At 45.8% G+C, this 19528-nt stretch overlaps 2 protein-coding genes across 2 annotated transcripts in view; both read right to left on the bottom strand.

Moving 5' to 3' along the window:
- LOC117507295 (solute carrier family 2, facilitated glucose transporter member 9-like) overlaps positions 1 to 6832 on the bottom strand; it is a 389118-nt gene extending 382286 nt beyond the window's left edge. The window contains exon 1 of the mRNA XM_034167137.1: positions 6697 to 6832. Within this exon, the coding sequence (XP_034023028.1) occupies positions 6697 to 6768 (72 nt within the window). The 5' untranslated portion in view covers positions 6769 to 6832. The remainder of the gene's footprint in view (positions 1 to 6696) is intronic.
- LOC117507807 (solute carrier family 2, facilitated glucose transporter member 9-like) lies at positions 6772 to 15203 on the bottom strand. The gene is made up of 5 exons (XM_034167604.1): positions 15186 to 15203; positions 12386 to 12488; positions 11529 to 11691; positions 7276 to 7334; positions 6772 to 6779 (listed from the first exon to the last, which is right to left on the bottom strand). The coding sequence occupies exons 1-5, from the start codon at positions 15201 to 15203 to the stop codon at positions 6772 to 6774; spliced, it is 351 nt and encodes a 116-aa protein (XP_034023495.1).
- Between the last annotated feature and the right edge of the window lie 4325 nt (positions 15204 to 19528).

Here is a 19528-nt window from a genome sequence, read left to right as displayed (position 1 = left end):
CCCACGCTCCACAGCCGCAGCGCTTGGTGGGGCAACAGCTCCCCCTGTTGACGTTGTTAGGGAAACGCACAGGGCCAAAATGGGAGGTGATCCGTGGAGAGGTTCTCTGCAGCTCAACAGAGCACACAGAGAGACTGCCCAAACGGCCAAACATCAACACTCGCCCTTAGAGACTGGGCTAAGGGGGGGTCAAGACATTCAAGTGAGACACACACAAATTGCCACACGACTCCCAGTCACAATCCTGAGCGGGGATTTAACCCTTCAAGCCCGAGCACTGGTGGACACGGGGTCAGAAGGGAATCTGCTAGACAGCAGATGGGCAAAGGAGGTAGGGCTCCCTCTGGTGGCGCTTCCTACGCCATTGCAGGTGCGGGCACTAGATGGCACCCTCCTCCCTTTACTCACACACAAGACACAACCAGTAACACTGTTGGTGTCTGGAAACCACCGGAGGAGATTGAGTTTTTTGTAACTCCTTCTACCTCCCGCGTGATTTTGGGCATCCCATGGATGTTAAAGCACAATCCCCGGATCGATTGGCCGTCGGGTGGTGGTTCAGTGGAGCGAAACCTGCCATCGGGTGTGTTTAGGATCCTCGGTTCCTCCCGGTTCCCAGGCTAAGGAGGAGGTCAAAGTCCCTCCCAATCTGACGGCAGTGCCGGTTGAGTACCACGATCTTGCTGACGTCTTCAGCAAGGATTGGCACTCACCTTCCCCCACACCGTCCGTACGATTGTGCCATTGATTTGGTTCCAGGCGCTGAGTTCCCGTCCAGCAGGCTGTACAACCTCTCACGACCTGAGCGCGAATCAATGGAGACCTACATCCGGGACTCATTAGCTGCCGGGCTGATCCGGAACTCCACTCCCCGATGGGGGCAGGTTTCTTTTTGTGGGCAAGAAAGATGGCGGACTTCGTCCATGTATTGATTACAGGGGGCTGAATGAGATTAGGTTCGCAACCGATACCCGTTGCCATTATTAGATTCGTGTTCACCCCCCTGCATGGAGCCAAAATCTTTACTAAGCTGGATCTTAGAAATGCGTGTCACCTGGTTCGGATCCGGAAGGGAGACGAATGGAAGACGGCATTCAACACCCCATTAGGTCACTTTGAGTACTGGTCATGCCGTTCGGCCTCACAAACGCCCCCGCGACGCCAAGCATTAGTTAATGATGTCTTGCGGGATTTCCTGCACCGATTCGTCTTCGTATATCTGGACGATATACTCATCTTTTCTCCGGATCCTGAGACTCATGTCCGGCATGTACGTCAGGTCCTGCAGCGGTTGTTGGAGCCGGCTGTTTGTGAAGGCGAGAAGTGTGAGTTTCACCGCACATCTTTGTCCTTCCTGGGGTTTATCATCTCCCCCAACTCCGTCGCTCCTGATCCGGCCAAGGTTGCGGCGGTGAGAGACTGGCCCCAACCCACTAGCCGTAGGAAGCTGCAACAGTTCCTCGGCTTTGCAAATTTCTACAGGAGGTTCATTAAGGGCTACAGTCAGGTAGTTAGCCCCTGACAGCCTTGACCTCACCAAAAGTCCCCTTCACCTGGTCGGATCGTGCGATGCCGCGTTCAAGGAGTTGAAACGGCGCTTCTCGTCTGCACCCGTTCTGGTGCAGCCGATCCTAGTCGCCAGTTAGTGGTTGAAGTGGACGCCTCGGACTCAGGGATAGGAGCTGTGCTTTCCCAGAGCGGGAAGACCGATAAGGTCCTTCACCCGTGTGCCTATTTTCCCGCAGGTTGACCCGGCCGAACGGAACTATGACGCGGCAATCGAGAACTCCTTGCGGTTGAAAGAGGCTCTTGAAGAGTGGAGGAGACATCTGTTGGAGGGAACGTCCGTGCCATTCACGGTTTTCACTGACCACCGGAACTGGAGTATATCAGGACCACCACAGCGGCTGAACACCCAGGCAAGCCGCTGGTCACTGTTCTTCGGCCGTTTGACTTCCGGATCACCTACCGTCCCGGGACCAAAAACCAGAGATCGGATGCCTTGTCCCGGGTACATGAAGATGAAGTCAAAGCGGAGTCGGATATCCACCGGAACATCATCCCGGGAGTCCACTATCGTGGCCCCCTCACCTGGGACGTAGAGAGAACCGTCCGGGAGGCCCTGGCACGAAGCACGGACCCCGGAACTGGGCCGAAGAACACAAAATAACGTCCCAACCAGAAGCTAGGGCTGCAGTCCTGGACTTTGTCACGGCTCCAAGCTCTCCTGTCAAGGGGTGCGAAGAACCGTGGCAGTTGTCCGGCAGCGCTTCGGTGGGGTCCTAGAGGCCGACGTCCGGGATTATATCCAGGCCTGCACCACCTGCGCAGGGGCAAGGCTGACCATCACAGGGCACCAGGCCTACTCCAGCCGCTGCCTGTGCCTCATCGCCCTGGTCCCACACGGTGGATTTGTCACGGGCCTCCCGCCATCCCAGGGCAACACCACCATCCTCACGATAGTGGAACGGTTCTCCAAGGCGGCCCACTTCGTGGCCCTCCGAAGCTCCCAACAGCCCAGGAGACAGCGGACCTCCTGGTCCACCACGTCGTCCGGCTGCATGGGATTCCAACAGTCATCGTCTCCGATCGCGGTCCCCAGTTCTCCTCGCAAGTCTGGAGGGCTTTGCCGGGAACTGGGGGCCACGGTGAGTCTCTCGTCCGGGTACCACCTCAGACCAACGGGCAAGCGAAACGGTAAACCAGGAGGTGAACAGGTTTGCGCTGCGTGACTGCCGCGCACCCGGCGGCCTGGAGTACCCATTTGGCCTGGATCGAGTATGCTCATAACAGCCGGTGTCTTCAGCCACCGGCCTCTCCCCTTTTGAGGTATGTCTGGGTATCAGCCCCCGTTGTTTCCGGGGTTGAGGGGAGAGGTCGGTGTGCCCTCGGTCCAGGCCCACCTACGGAATGCCGTCGGGTGTTGGCGTGCCGCCCGTTTGCTTTGCTAAAGGCCCGGACGAGGGCAAAAGCCCATGCAGACCGTCGGCGGGCCCCGGCCCCTGCGTATCGGCCAGGGCAGGAGGTGTGGTTATCCACACAGGACATTCCCCTCAAGGTGGACTCCCCCAAGCTACAGGACCGTTACATCGGCCCATTTAAGATCCTTAAGGTCATCAGTCCAGCCGCGGTGAGGCTTCAGCTTCCGGCCTCACTACGGATCCATCCTGTGTTTCACGTGTCCCGGATAAAACCACATCACACCTCACCCCACTGTACTCCGGGTCCGGCACCACCTCCTGCCCGGATCATCGATGGCGAGCCGGCTTGGACTGTACGCCGGCTTTTGGATGTCCGTAGGATGGGCCGGGGCTTCCAGTATTTGGTGGACTGGGAGGGGTACGGCCCCGAAGAACGCTCCTGGGTGAAGAGGAGCTTCATCCTGGACCCGGCCCTCCTGGCCGATTTCTACCGCCGCCACCCGGACAAGCCAGGAGGCGCCCGTTGAGGGGGGGGTCCTGTTGTGTGGGCCGCCAGAAGAGGAGGTACTGCTGGCCCACCACCAGAGGGCGCCCTGCCTGAAGTGCGGGCTTCAGGCACGAGAGGGCGCAGCCGCCTCACAAGAGCAGCCAGGGTGACAGCTGTCACGCATCACCTGCAACAGCTGTTACCCATCATCTGATCAGCAGGGGAATATCAGCAGGACGACGCCTCCACCTCTTTGCCGAGATATCGTTCTACCTGGAAGGTAACGTGCTCAGCTGACTGGTTAACAGTGATCTTTTGTGACTTTTGTGAGTTGTTTAGCTGACTCCTTTTCCAACGAGTGGTGGAGGTAGTTTTCCTGCCGTGCGGATTCCTGGGTGCAGACGCACCCACATTTAATTGTTCTTTTGTTCCTCGCCAGCAGTACCAGGTCCGACACGCGAAGGCAGTGGCCACCTGGGAGTTCGGGACTTGGCGGCTCCAGTATTCCCGAGGTCTGGTGGCGGAGGAAATCGTGTGGTTCCGGTTCTGCTTTGGACAGACGTCTCCTATCTTCAAGCCTGCCCACACGACACCTTTTGTGATTTGGCTTTTGTCTATTGTTGTAATCTGATTGTAGTTGTTGTGCCCATTCACAATAGTAAAGTGTTGTTATTTGACCTCATCCACTGTCCGTTCAGTTGCGCCCCCTGTTGTGGGTCCGTGTACCTACACTTTCCCAACACTTTACACATTAATAAATTTATGCTTTTTCAAAGAAAATAAAAATGCTGGCTTCCCTTCATTAAGATTTCTAAAATTATCTCCTTTGAGCTTAACAGTCAGTCAGTATACAAAGTGAAACTTATTCACCTATAAACCTTGGGTCCATGGAGATTTTCCCCTAACACCCACACTTAATACTGTTAACATTTTTAGGCCATTTTTCCAGATATCTGTGATATAACTAAATAGTAACTTTGCATCTGTTTTGGAAAAAAGCCTTATCTGGTTGATAAACCACATTTCATTAAATTGACAATTTATTTCTCTCTTTTCCAAACAAGCATAACCCCTACACACTGCAGTTGCTCTGACGCAAAGATCCTATAAAAAAAAAAAATTAAAAAATTAACGATGCTTAAAAAATTTTTAACCAGGGTTATTTAACCGCGGGGTTCTGTATTGCGTCCCCCTTTTATGTATTATTTATATCAACCCAGTGATATTCACTAATTATACAGCTGGTTTTTCTTTTATTGTTCTCCACATCAGCGGCGTGATGTGGTACAGCTGCTCGCACTGTGTTCCTGCTCGAAAGACACTGTCATGTCCATGAACAGTCGCACCGGGATCGTGCACGCCTGCCCGTTAGCGCAATGTTTCATGGTTCGCTCATACAAGCTGTTTCGCTGTGAGTTGCCCTGAGTTGTACCAATTCATACTATGTGTGAAGGGGTCCTTAATAGTGCAGCTGATAACTGAAACAATCGTTCAAATGGTGATGCAAGCACCAAATTCAGCACAAATACTCCATAGACATTGCTCTTTTGAATAACCTAACTGGCCACTTGAATTTTCAATCAGCAGCCAGAAAGGGGTCAATTGAGGAATTACACAGGGGTCAAAATTATAAATGCTTCAATCATATTGAAAACTACATCACATTATTTGTCTGATCTTAAAGATTCCAAAAAGGTATAGTTTGGACTATCTCTGACTGAATGTTATGAGTTATGGGGTAAAAACAGCAAGAATGGTGACAAAGGACAATTCCAGTTTGTACAGCAGTCAAAAGCTAAAATTGCTCCAGTTTTGGTAAAACATGGTGCAAATTATTGGTTGAGGTAATGGGATTAATACATGGAATAGTTTTGACTATGTTGAGTGCTTGTTCTCCAAAGTAAAGGAGAAACAAGGTCAACGTCCATTGGATTCTACGACAAGTGACATATGTTACCCCGTAACATAACTAAGAATGACACATGGTGCAAACTACTCCTTTTTAAAACCCTATTAACTCAACCAATAGTTTGCATCACTTTTGTACCAAAATTGGAGCAGATTTAACTTTTGACCCCTGTACAAACTGGAATTGACCTGTCACCATTCTTGTGGTTTTTACTCCATAACTCCTGATCATTCAGTCACAGATTGTCCAAACAATACCTTTTCGGAATCTTTATGATCAGACAAATAATGTGGTGTAGTGTTCAATATGACTGGAGCATTTTTAATTTTTGACCCCTGTGTAATTCCTCAATTGACCCCTACCTGGCTGCCTATTGAAAATTCAAGTGGCCAGTCGGGTTTTTCAAAAGAATAATGTCTAAAGAGTATTTGTGCCGAATTTGGTGCTTGCATCACCACTTGAACGATTCCTCTGTAAATATTTTATTATCTGCTGTACTATAACAAATAACACAATTCTTGGTTTAAGTATTTTATGTGAAACAAGCTGCAGCTGACACTTCTTTCTCTCTTCTCTCTCAAAACGTGTAGTTGAAGCAACATGTCCTTTGAAATAAACTTGCAAGTCTGCTTCTTTCCTTTCCAAAGCCTACATGTGTTCTGTAAGCAGATTACAAATAATTCTTAAAATTTACTGTCTTTTTAGAGCACAAGAAGGATATTTAGTATAAGCATACAAAATGTGCAAACTAGAAATGATAATGTGTTGGATATCTGCAATGATTTGATTCATTTTACTTTCATGTGTATTTTTTAAATTCCTTCCATTAATCATTTTACAACCATGTCATATGCTAAAACTGGATAGCTTTAATTTTGTCTTCCATATGTTTTTCTTGTCTGTGATATTAAAGTTTGATTTTTTTTAAAATGCCTGGACTACAGTACAGCCAGAATACTTTGAAAGACTTCTTAATATTTCAAGATGAGTATTTTGTTAATTCTAACGAGTGTCCCTCTGGTTATTTACTTGTAGTAGACTTTTTCCACATGGGAGAACAGCTGGATGAGCCCATCTTGCAGCAGTTTGTCAAAGCCACGTGCAACATAAACATGTTTGCAATCTATAATCACAAAGGTTATATACATATTTACCAAAGCTCAGTATTCTGATCAATATGTGGTCCTCATGTCTGGGAGCATGTGGTCACACCGCACGTCACTATTATGAAACAAGCAAAATTCTCATGACCCATAGTACACAGTGTCCGGGTTACGGTGGATCAGGAAATTTAACCAAGTTAAAAAAAAATACACACACACAAAAGATATCAACTTTTGACAGGTGTAAAATTGTCAGTTTGTTTATTGTACACCAACCTCTTTGGAGTCCTTCCTAGATTGACTCGACTTCTGCTCACCCAGGTTGTCTTTTGGAGTTTTGTTCAACATGTCTCAACAACCTAAAAAGACAATGTCACACCAGTCATCCAATTCATACAGAGAAGCCATAAGGAAAGAAAAAAATAGCAGCAAAGATAGGGAAGTTCAACTGTAACATGGAAAGGAAGTAACTGTGCTGACATGCCAAAAAAAAAAAAAAAAAAAAAGTTCACTACAACAGCAAGAGATTTGACATTAGACTTTGGTCACATGTAAGTGAAAGTTGACCACCCAAAACATAAAATATGTCTGTAATAACACAAATATTAGGGGAGATGATGACCAGTCACTGACCATCGGAACCTGGAGTAGCTCAGGACTGCCAAGCGGCTGAACTGCAGGCAAGCCCACTGGTCACTGTTCTTCGGTCGTTTTGACTTCCAAATCACTTACCGCCCGGGACCAAGAACCAGAGATCAGATGCCTTGTCCCGGGTGCACGAAGATGAAGTCAAACTGAGCTGTCGGATCCACCGGAGTCCATCATTCCTGAGTCCACTATCGTGGCAACCCTCACCTGGGATGTTGAGAAGACCGTCCGAGGCCCTGGAACGAGCCCGGACCCGGACCCCGGAACTGGTCCGAGAACAGACTTTACGTCCCACCAGAGGCTAGAGCTGCAGTTCTCGATTTCTGTCATGGTTCCAACTCTCCTGTCATCCGGGGTGCGAAGGACCGTGGCAGTTATCCGGCAGCGCTTCTGGTGGGCGTCCATGGAGGCCGACGTCCGGGAGTATATCCAGGCCTGCACCACCTGTGCCAGGGGCAAAGCCGAGCACAAGAAACCCAAGGGCTTCTCCAGCCGCTGTCAGTGCTCATCATCGCCCCGGTCCCATATCGGCCTGGATTTCGTCACCGGCCTCCCGCCGTCCGGGCAACACCACCATCCTCACGATAGTCACCGATTCTCCAAGGCGGCCCACTTCATGGCCTCCCGAAGCTCCCTACTGCCCAGGAGGCTGCTGACCTCCTGGTCCACCACGTCGTCCGTCTGCATGGGATACCAACTGACATTGTCTCAGTGGTCCCCAGTTTTCCTCTCAAGTCTGGAGGAGTTTCTGCAGAGAACTGGGGCCACCGTGAGCCTCTCGTCCGGGTACCACCCACAGACGAACGGACAGGTAGAACGGGCCAACCAAGAGCTGGAACAGACCCTTCGCTGTGTGACATCCGCGCATCCGACGACCTGGAGTAACCATCTGGCCTGGATCGAGTATGCCCATAACAGTCAGGTGTCTTCTGCCACCGGCCTCTCCCCATTTGAGGTGTCTGGGGTACCAGCCCTCTGTTTCCCGTGGTGGAGGGAGAGATCGGTGTGCCCTTGGTCCAGGCCCACCTGCGGAGGTGCCGTCGGGTGTGGCGCACCGCCCGTTCTGCCTTGTTGAAGGCCCGGACGAGGGCTAAGGCCCATGCGGACCGCTGGCAGACCCCGGCCCCTGCATACCAGCCCGGGCAGGAGGTGTGGTTGTCTACGAAGGACATTCCCTTACAAGTGGACTCCCCAAATTGAAGGGCAGGTACATTGGCCCCTTCAAGATCCTCAAGGTCCTCAGCCCGGCCGCAGTGAAGCTCCAACTCCCAGCTTCACTGCGGATCCACCCCGTGTTCCATGTTTCCAGAATCAAACCACACCACACCTCACCCCTCTGTGCTCCCGGTCCGGCGCCGCCTCCTGCCCGGATCATTGACGGGGAGCCGGCTTGGACCGTGTGCCGGCTCCTGGACGTCCGTCGGATGGGCCGGGGGTTTCAGTATCTAGTGGACTGGGAGGGGTATGGACCCGAAGAACGCTCCTGGGTGAAGAGGAGCTTCATCCTGGATCCGGCCCTCTGGGCCGATTTCTACCGCCACCACCCGGACAAGCCTGGTCGGGCGCCAGGAGGCGCCCGTTGAGGGGGGGGTCCTGTTGTGTGGGCCGCCAGAAGAGGAGGTACTGCTGGCCCACCACCACCAGATGGTGCCCTGCCTGGAGTGCGGGCTTCAGGCTCGAGAGGGCGCTGCCGCCACGGACACAGCCGGGGTGACAGCTGTTACTCATCATCTCATGACAGCTGTCACCCATCTACACTTCATCATTCTCCTCCATAAAAACCGGACTTCATCTCCACCTTGTTGCCGAGATATCATCTACCAGTAGAGGTAATATTCTCAGCCGTATAACTAACTGTGTTTAGTCTGAACTCATTTTTGCAGCTGTTTTTCCTGTGGAGTGCATTGTCTGGAGATTGGCGTGACCGGCGACAGCTCCGCTTCACACCCCGCCAGATAAGTGCTTTGTGACAGAAGCTGCACGTGTGGATGAGAGGTGGAGGTGGAATTCCCACCATTTATTATTACTGGGGGTGCACACACCCACCTTGATTGTTTCTGCTCCTCGCCAGCAGTACCAGAATCCGATGCTCGGAGACGGTGGCCACCTGGGGACTCGGGACTTGGTGGCTCCAGTATTCTCCAGGTTCAGTGGCGGAGGAATCATGTGTTCCGGTTCTTCTCAGGACAGACGTCTTCTATCCTCGAGCCTGCCCACACGTCACCTTTGTGATTGACTATTGTCTTACATTCTGTAATCTGTTGTATTGTGGTTGTGCTCATTCACAACAGTAAAAGTGTTTCATTTTTGGACTCTATCATTGTCCGTTCATTTACACCCCCTGTTGTGGGTCCGTGTCACGACACTTTCCCAACAAAATGTCCCAGTATGAATCACGGATATATTAATAATACATAGCGAATATATGATGAACAATCATGGTTATAACGCATGTAATGAGGAAACTGATCCGACACATTGAGATTATCACAGCAGTATTACGGGTGTATTATGAATGCATCGGCACAGTTGCACGTGCACGGCATCTGCATTGCGGTCATAAAAGAAGCTCACTCGGGCCATTGGCATCACTATTTACACCAAAATACAGCCTCTGGAGTATTTGCTGGACTTGGACAAGCTGATCACAGAGTTAATGTTCATGTTGTCATGCGAGGGTTAACTGTTCATGAGTTTGGGGAGTGGGAGGAGGGAAGCCTGGGGTGTGAGACAGTGTATTTTTTTTTTTTTTTTTTTGAGAGCATCACAGAAAACAGGCTTTCAGCATGAGTTGTGGATAAACAGCAACTCTTCCTTTTGTTGGTGTTAAATAAAAGTCCTGGATTGCAGCAGCTATTACGTCTTTGTGGATTACACAGCCGGACCGGCACTGACTGGCAGGTATGTCACTTTCTGCCACATATAGTACTTTGGGTTTACGTGACGTGTTTGTTATGCATTCACAGATTGTCCGCAAATCAGCTGCAAAGCAGATGTAACAAAAATGCTTTATTCGTGGCTGATCTGTATGCAGTCGCTACAACATATTTTACTTTGTGATGTGGACATGATGGGCACGATATATATCTGTTTTACACACTGTCTCAGTCCGCTGTCAAGCCGCAAATCCCCGTCAGTTGCGGATATCAGCAGTTAACGGCAGATATACAGTGCATAGAGTGAGTATGTATTGTGTATGAATTGAGTATATATGGAGTATGTGAGGTGGATGTTATCCGCTTTCAGATTTTGAACAGCTCAAAAATCCTGGCTGCGGACATGCATGCCTCTGCGGTATGATCATGGGCATGTTCGGATGACGGCCGACTCATACAGGCATGTTACACTGATATTGCGGATGTTTGGTGAATATGGGCCAATTTTGTGCGCAATCCATACGCAAATCCTCCTAAACGCCAGTGGGACAGGGCCCTAACCTAGAGGTGGAAAATAATATAGCTGATAAAACTGTGAGGTTATTTAGTGAGTATTAGCTCACACACAAAGAATCTTAGACAATATTGTCATTAAATATTTTGTAAACAAAACTTGTCATCATTGTGGCAATCCCTTGGTGACAAGGAAGATGGTCTCTTGGTCGATTCCCGGATGGGATAGTGAATATGGCGATGACTGAACAGACCCAGCACTGAACTGCACCATTTCTTACAGACTGTACATCCTTGACCCGAAATACATAGGCATGCCAAACAGCAAATGTCAGCGCTCCCCGGTTTTTGCATGATCGAAGCCATACACACACACACACACACACACACACACACACACACACACACACACAACACACACACACACACACACACACACACACACACACCACAGAGGCCACTTGGCTATTATAATATAGATGCCATTTGAAATACAAAAAATAAAAATGTCTAAATTATCTTCCTTAAACTCAAACTGAAAGCAAATCTCATAAATTAATTTAAAATATAAAAGCAAGATGAAGGGCTGCATAAGTAATGAGCCCCTTTGGTATAATACCTGTAATAATCAGTTTTAATGCCAGTTTTCTCCAAGTAAGGGGATAGATACATGAACATTTCCAAGTCACTGAATATGTCTTGGACTTTCTATTCATAAGTGATTTTGACTCATAATTCTTCATAATTGATTTACATAAATTATGAAGAAATACAAACAGTATGGTGCTCTATAGTAAATCTGTGTGGAATAGACAGTTCTCAAAAACTGAGTTACTGTGCAAAAAAGAGAAGAGTGAGGAAAGCCACCAAACCACACCTTTTTAAGAAAATCCTCCTCTATACAACCTAGTGCCAGTGCTAGTGGGTTTGACAGTATGCTTGGTTCACAGTTTTTCTTTGACTTATATTGTGTCACAAGGTTTAATTTGGAAAAGTCAAAAAACCTGAATTGCAAAAAAAAATAAATAATAATGCTTAAATAAACACTGGATATACTGTAGGTTGACTCACCTTCCCAGTACTTTGAGGATGAACGTGGCGCACAATGTTCCAAGAAGGCCTCCAATAGAAAATATGGACACTGTGATGGACCACAGGATGGAGCCTAGCTCTCCTCCAACAGGGTGCCCATATCTCTCAATCCATGTCTTATTGTACAGAGCCTTATTGTACACAACATTCAATATGTTATGAGGAATGTTTACTTCCACAACAGAGGTTATGTGATCAATGTGCCATCTTTAGCTCCATTTCCAATGAGTGATACAGGTCGGTACGGTACAGTACAGCATGCCATTGTGTGCATTTCCACATCTTGATGGGTACCAAAATTACCGACCCATATCATTTTTTTTGGCACCCTTCAGCTGTCATCCCAAAGTTATGAACCGGTTACAAAAACGAGGCGCTAACTCGCTGCTGTACATTGAATGGCTCAACAGCTAAAGCAAAGCTGCAGTTCTCATGCGAACATTTCAGACTGTTTCAAATATTAAAACCATTCACACACTGAGTTAATATTAAAAGGACATGTCACACTGAAATCATAAGAATTTATATTTAGGCTGTTAGTGACCACCCGATGATAGACCAGGATTACTTTGTACACTTCCGTGACCGGTCTCAAAGTATACAGTATTCGCAACAGTTTACCCTAGAATTGCCCTTCAAGGGTTTATTTTTGGTCATGGTCAACTTCATTGGCATCAAGGCACAAAAATGGAATTTTATACCAATTTCCACCAAACTTGGCACACATATATTCATATAAACCTTATGTTAAGCTTTGTACTTTGTGCAGACACACATACCTGTACACACAAAGTAAAAAATGCACCATATGATGTGTACTGCAGAGTGACCTACCCGAACAGGAGCGTTGACCACTGAGAGGTTGTAACCATAAAGAAAAGATGATCCCAGCGCACCAAAGATGGCTGCACTCAGTAGACATATTGTAATGGACTGCTGCTGACAGGACACACATAACACACACATTAATAACTCTTCATACAAACACAGGCACCATGACTGACAGTCACATTATTATTGGCTTATTCTTGCATTTTTTCATTGAATACATGAAGACTGAGCTCCAACTAGGCTGAATGTGTCACAGTATTCCCTCTGGAATGTTATTATAGAGCGTTAACCCTAAAAAATCACACATGTTAGTTCCTGTCTGTTGTGTGTTTTGCAACAGTCAGACTGCTATGAGTTCAGCCCTCCCCCAGCAGAAGGAGGTGGGCCGGCTGCCGTTACCAAAAAAAAAAAGTGTCATTTACTTAACACATGCAATGACACAGACAGTGGGCAGGAGACATGAAACGCAAAGCGCTTTCCATTCATGTTTTCACTTATAAACAACTAATTCCGGACAGTTTATCGACATTAATGGTAACTCTGTCATTTTTACAAATTGAAAATATCGCACAATATCTTCCCTGTGCCCTTCGTTCTCTGGATTGTATAGATACTTTTAGAAGGCAACTAAAGACGCATTTCTTTAAGTTAGCTTTTTAGCCTAATATTGTATTTTATTGTTTTCGTATGTTATTTTTAGATTATTTTTGTATGCCATGTGCAGCGCTTTGTGACCCTGGTCTGTGAAAGGCGCTTTATAAATAAAGCTTACTTACTTACTTACTTACTATCTTTTAAAGTAATGTGCTAATTCTGAAGGTTTGAGCGTTAACAGACACACACACGCCAAAAGGCATTATGGGAAATTCAAATGAGTCTTTCACACACACCCCCACACCGCCCATCAAAATGCATAGAACACTTCCATTTACTGGATGGGAGTGTGAATAGTAACCAACATTGATCACTATCATTGTGAATTACACTTCACAAACAGAATTTTCAGTTTTGCAAATGCCTGTTTTTTACAAATGAAAAAAATGCCATATTTACAAATACACATTAATTTGTAAAAACCAAAACACATATGTTAAAGTAACTTGTGTGTTGGTTTTTACCAGTGGCGGATGGTGAAAAAAATTCTTGGTGTGGCTCGTGTGCCAATAGATTTCCCTGCCTAGTCCAGTACAGACATTCAAATGAACAGTCGGAAAATTACTACAATTCAACAATAATCATTTAATGCCCTTCTCAAAATCAGCAGTTTCATAAACACAGATAACCATTTACAGCTATAATAGACATCACTTATACTTTGGAAAGGAACAGTATCAAATGCAATACAACACTCAAGTTCTTAAGCAAGGAACATTTCACCTTTTGACACCAATTACACACATAGGACACCATACTGTACTGCTCTGCTGTTATCTTCAGCCAAACAGATCATGGGTTTCACAATAACACCCCCTTAACAGAACAGAAAATATCACCAAATTTATACCCCCGTCACACATAGCCAGAATCACGCAGAATGGCGCACATCCGAAAAGTGTCAGATTTCAGTAACAAAACCTTCTGACAGGCATCTGAAGAAGTCCACACAGTTGGTCAAATCAGCCGGTGACCCCAAGTGTGATGCACATGTTCAAAACCCTCCGGGCACCGTCGAGATGGGACACCTAGTCGATGGCAGTCCACATGCAAGGTGAGGACCATGTGACCACAATTTACATATTCCGATGGTGGCAAAACAGGATCCGAAATGATTTGAGCGCATACAAGGGAACCTCGAGTTGGATCTGGCACAGCAAAGTCTGCCAGTATGACCTGCATGTGCCACATATAATAATGTCCACCACTCCCCCGCCCCCACAGCGCAAAGGAACTGTTGAAATGTATGTGGTACGCTTCATCATAATAATAATTATGACTTATTATCATGTACAATGAATGTGAACAGCAGCTATCAAACCGAAAGCATCATGCGCTACTGTGCGCACACCGCCGCAAATCAGAACAGGCTGTTATATCCACAATAGATCTTACAGTACAGGTATTGTCCATTCCTTCCCATGGGCGACATAATTAACGTGACTATTGTCTGCATCATACCTGTATATAACACGGGCAGCTGTGCCTCTCCGTGGTGCATAGTAACGTGTCACTGCATGCGTCAGGCTCAGAGCTGAACTGATCTCACGCTGTAATAAATGATCAACTTCTAACTCTGTAGGAGATATGACATGGAACTGTTGTGCCAGGCCATTACAGCATTAATGATCATGAATCTCACCTCCAACAGCAGTCCAGGAGTATTTCACAGCGCGGACATGGAGCCAGACCGCTGCCTGTCATTAAATCCTCTCAGCCAAATTAAAAAAATAAATCCCATGTGATAATCCAACCATCGCGGTGTCCAGAGTTGTGTTGTGCTGCTGAAGTGAGCAAAAAAGAAAAAAAGAAATTAAAGTTCCCTGGAAAGGCTCCGTCTGCTGCATGGGACAGCATGGCACACTGCCAGCAAACTTTCAGCGAAGCTGTCCAGTGGCGCACGCGTGCACTTAGTGGCTCATGCAGCGTTATGCATACACACATACACACATCTGAGTGATAATTGCAGCCCCACGCGTGTGTTCGGAGTGCACTTGTGCCACACAAACACGCACGCTCCGCACTCCCACACGTGAGGAACACAGCGCTGCCTCCCACTCTGGGCCCATGTTTGCCATCCAGACATCGGACAGTCTTCAGCACCTTTTATGGCCATCTGACAGCAGTCTGTGTCATCTACCTGTTGTGTACATGCGCTTTGGATGCCATCTTGCAAGTGTGGACGTGGTAATCCGGATGCATTCTGACACTGCTTACCACATCTCTTTTCCTCCTGACTGCGTCAGATTATGCAATATTTGCCGTGTCGGGCTGGTTCCTGCACATTCTTGCTATGTGTGACGGGGGCTTTAGACTTTCAAAAAATGGAAAAATTCCTCAATTGACAAACGAACATTATGTACCATACTACAATGTTCACACTACCTTCCAAAAAAAGAGAGGGGGAGAGAGAGAGACTTTCAAAATAACGTGTTCATTCAAAGTAATTAATTACAGCACAAATAAAAAAAATTCATCTAGATTAAATCACACTTTGAGCCTTTTTGTATTGACATCACTGACTTGGTCCGTAAATAAAGACTATTTTTGAGCACAATAACTGTTAAGAATATCTGTGCCATTGGACACTTCAGCAACAGCGCCAGAAGTAATTTTTGGAAATACAGTACTGCCAAGGAAAAATTACGCTATCAGCACATCTACAGTGCATGGACTAGCTTTATGTTGCTCTCTGACATGAGCCATAAAGAGACTCAATGTTTCTGACTGCTCAGCAACACACAGAGGAAATACCTGTTAAATACTTTTCATATCAAAGTACCTTGCTTTAATAACTGTCATTGTATCTCAAATGTGGAGGTTTCATGTGTGAACCAACATTTTGTGGTGAATTATTTGTTCAGCTTTAATAATTGTTAATTTTCAGCCAAACAGTCTTCTTACTGGTTTAAAATATGTTTTCATCCAGAGTGGAATGTTCAATGGACATATTTAGAAATGGTCTTGGTTCCAATAAAATAAATACTGAAGGGTTCATATTATCCAAAGTCACTTTTTAAATCCATCACTTACATTTTCTTGTGTGATATTTAAATGTTCAACATTTCAAAATGTCTCAATTCTAAGTGTTTTCACAGCTATTCAACTGATTTGAACAGAAAGGCAGGGGTGGTGGCCAAGTGGTTAGTGCACTTTGTTTCAGTGTGGAAAGTTCCCAGTTGAAACCCTGTCACATTTCTCCATGTAATGTTCTCCACATCCAGTTATGTCAGGAAGTGCATCCAGTGTAAAACCTGTGCAAAGACCTCTGTAATATATTGAACATAATTATCTTTGCCCCCTCAACCTATTAATCTGTCATTACCCTCTGGTTCTGTTCCTAAGTGTTTAAAAACGGCAGGGATTAAACCAGTCCTTAAGAAACCTAACCTGGAATCTGGTTTAAATCAAATCAAATCAATTTTATTTATATAGCGCCAAATCACAACAAACAGTTGCCCCAAGGCGCTTTATATTGTAAGGCAAAGCCACACAATAATTACAGAAAAACCCCAACGGTCAAAACGACCCCCTGTGAGCAAGCACTTGGCAACAGTGGGAAGGAAAAAACTCCCTTTTAACAGGAAGAAACCTCCAGCAGAACCAGGCTCAGGGAGGGGCAGTCTTCTGCTGGGACTGGTTGGGGCTGAGGGAGAGAACCAGGAAAAAGACATGCTGTGGAGGGGAGCAGAGATCAATCACTAATGATTAAATGCAGAGTGGTGCATACAGAGCAAAAAGAGAAAGAAACACTCAATGCATTATGGGAACCCCCCAGCAGTCTAAGCCTATAGCAGCACATGATCTTAGAAACATGGTGTCTAACCAGATCCTTACTCTGGATGGCATTACCCTGACCTCTAGTAATACTGTGAGAAATCTTGGAGTCATTTTTGATCAGGATATGTCATTCAAAGCGCATATTAAACAAATATGTAGGACTGCTTTTTTGCATTTACGCAATATCTCTAAAATCAGAAAGGTCTTGTCTCAGAGTGATGCTGAAAAACTAATTCATGCATTTATTTCCTCTAGGCTGGACTATTGTAATTCAGTATTATCAGGTTGTCCTAAAAGTTCCCTAAAAAGCCTTCAGTTAATTCAAAATGCTGCAGCTAGAGTACTGATGGGGACTAGAAGGAGAGAGCATATCTCACCCATATTGGCCTCTCTTCATTGGCTTCCTGTTAATTCTAGAATAGAATTTAAAATTCTTCTTCTTACTTATAAGGTTTTGAATAATCAGGTCCCATCTTATCTTAGGGACCTCGTAGTACCATATCACCCCAATAGAGCGCTTCGCTCTCAGACTGCAGGCTTACTTGTAGTTCCTAGGGTTTGTAAGAGTAGAATGGGAGGCAGAGCCTTCAGCTTTCAGGCTCCTCTCCTGTGGAACCAGCTCCCAATTCAGATCAGGGAGACAGACACCCTCTCTACTTTTAAGATTAGGCTTAAAACTTTCCTTTTTGCTAAAGCTTATAGTTAGGGCTGGATCAGGTGACCCTGAACCATTCCTTAGTTATGCTGCTATAGACGTAGACTGCTGGGGGGTTCCCATGATGCACTGTTTCTTTCTCTTTTTGCTCTGTATGCACCACTCTGCATTTAATCATTAGTGATCGATCTCTGCTCCCCTCCACAGCATGTCTTTTTCCTGGTTCTCTCCCTCAGCCCCAACCAGTCCCAGCAGAAGACTGCCCCTCCCTGAGCCTGGTTCTGCTGGAGGTTTCTTCCTGTTAAAAGGGAGTTTTTCCTTCCCACTGTAGCCAAGTGCTTGCTCACAGGGGGTCGTTTTGACCGTTGGGGTTTTACATAATTATTGTATGGCCTTGCCTTACAATATAAAGCGCCTTGGGGCAACTGTTTGTTGTGATTTGGCGCTATATAAAAAAATTGACTGACTGATAACTAAGGGATGGTTCAGGGTCACCCGATCCAGCCCTAACTATAAGCTTTAGCAAAAAGGAAAGTTTTAAGCCTAATCTTAAAAGTAGAGAGGGTGTCTGTCTCCCTGATCCGAATTGGGAGCTGGTTCCACAGGAGAGGAGCCTGAAAGCTGAAGGCTCTGCCTCCCATTCTACTCTTACAAACCCTAGGAACTACAAGTAAGCCTGCAGTCTGAGAGCGAAGCGCTCTATTGGGGTGATATGGTACTATGAGGTCCCTAAGATAAGAAGGGACCTGACTATTCAAAACCTTATAAGTAAGAAGAAGAATTTTAAATTCTATTCTAGAATTAACAGGAAGCCAATGAAGAGAGGCCAATATGGGTGAGATATGCTCTCTCCTTCTAGTCCCCGTCAGTACTCTAGCTGCAGCATTTTGAATTAACTGAAGGCTTTTCAGGGAACTTTTAGGACAACCTGATAATAATGAATTACAATAGTCCAGCCTAGAGGAAATAAATGCATGAATTAGTTTTTCAGCATCACTCTGAGACAAGACCTTTCTAATTTTAGAGATATTGCGTAAATGCAAAAAAGCAGTCTTACATATTTGTTTAATATGCGCTTTGAATGACATATCCTGATCAAAAATGACTCCAAGATTTCTCACAGTATTACTAGAGGTCAGGGTAATGCCATCCAGAGTAAGGATCTGGTTAGACACCATGTTTCTAAGATTTGTGGGGCCAAGTACAATAACTTCAGTTTTATCTGAGTTTAAAAGCAGGAAATTAGAGGTCATCCATGTCCTTATGTCTGTAAGACAATCCTGCAGTTTAGCTAATTGGTGTGTGTCCTCTGGCTTCATGGATAGATAAAGCTGGGTATCATCTGCGTAACAATGAAAATTTAAGCAATGCCATCTAATAATACTGCCTAAGGGAAGCATGTATAAAGTGAATAAAATTGGTCGTAGCACAGAACCTTGTGGAACTCCATAATTAACCTTAGTCTGTGAAGAAGATTCCCCATTTACATGACAAATGTAATCTATTAGATAAATATGATTCAAACCACCGCAGCGCAGTGCCTTTAATACCTATGGCATGCTCTAATCTCTGTAATAAAATTTTATGGTCACAGTATCAAAAGCAGCACTGAGGTCTAACAGAACAAGCACAGAGATGAGTCACTGTCTGAGGCCATAAGAAGATCATGCTGTTTCTGTACTATGATGAATTCTAAAACCTGACTGAAACTCTTAAAATAGACCATTCCTCTGCAGATGATCAGTTAGCTGTTTAACAACTACCCTTTCAAGATTTTTGAGAGAAAAGGAAGGTTGGAGATTGGCCTATAATTAGCTAAGATAGCTGGGTCAAGTGATGGCTTTTTAAGTAATGGTTTAATTACTGCCACCTTAAAAGCCTGTGGTACATAGCCAACTAATAAAGATAGATTGATTATATTTAAGATCGAAGCATTAAATAATGGTAGGGCTTCCTTGAGCAGCCTGGTAGGAATGGGGTCTAATAGACATGTTGATGGTTTGGATGAAGTAATTAATGAAAATAACTCAGACAGAACAATCTGAGAGAGAGTCTAACC

The sequence above is a fragment of the Thalassophryne amazonica genome, chromosome 3, assembly GCF_902500255.1.
Source record: "Thalassophryne amazonica chromosome 3, fThaAma1.1, whole genome shotgun sequence".
Taxonomy (NCBI): domain Eukaryota; kingdom Metazoa; phylum Chordata; class Actinopteri; order Batrachoidiformes; family Batrachoididae; genus Thalassophryne; species Thalassophryne amazonica.
Note: the sequence above shows the minus strand (reverse complement) of the source record. Positions and strands in the feature narration are given on the sequence as shown.

What these genes read in the sequence shown, in the direction of transcription:
- LOC117507807 (XM_034167604.1), bottom strand. An exon ending in AGTGGTCAACGCTCCTGTTC is followed by an intron (nt 11,692 to 12,385) that starts GGGTAGGTCACT and finishes TATTGAATGTTG; the next exon opens with TGTACAATAAGGCTCTGTAC. An exon ending in ATCCTCAAAGTACTGGGAAG is followed by an intron (nt 7,335 to 11,528) that starts GTGAGTCAACCT and finishes TTCTCGGACCAG; the next exon opens with TTCCGGGGTCCGGGTCCGGG.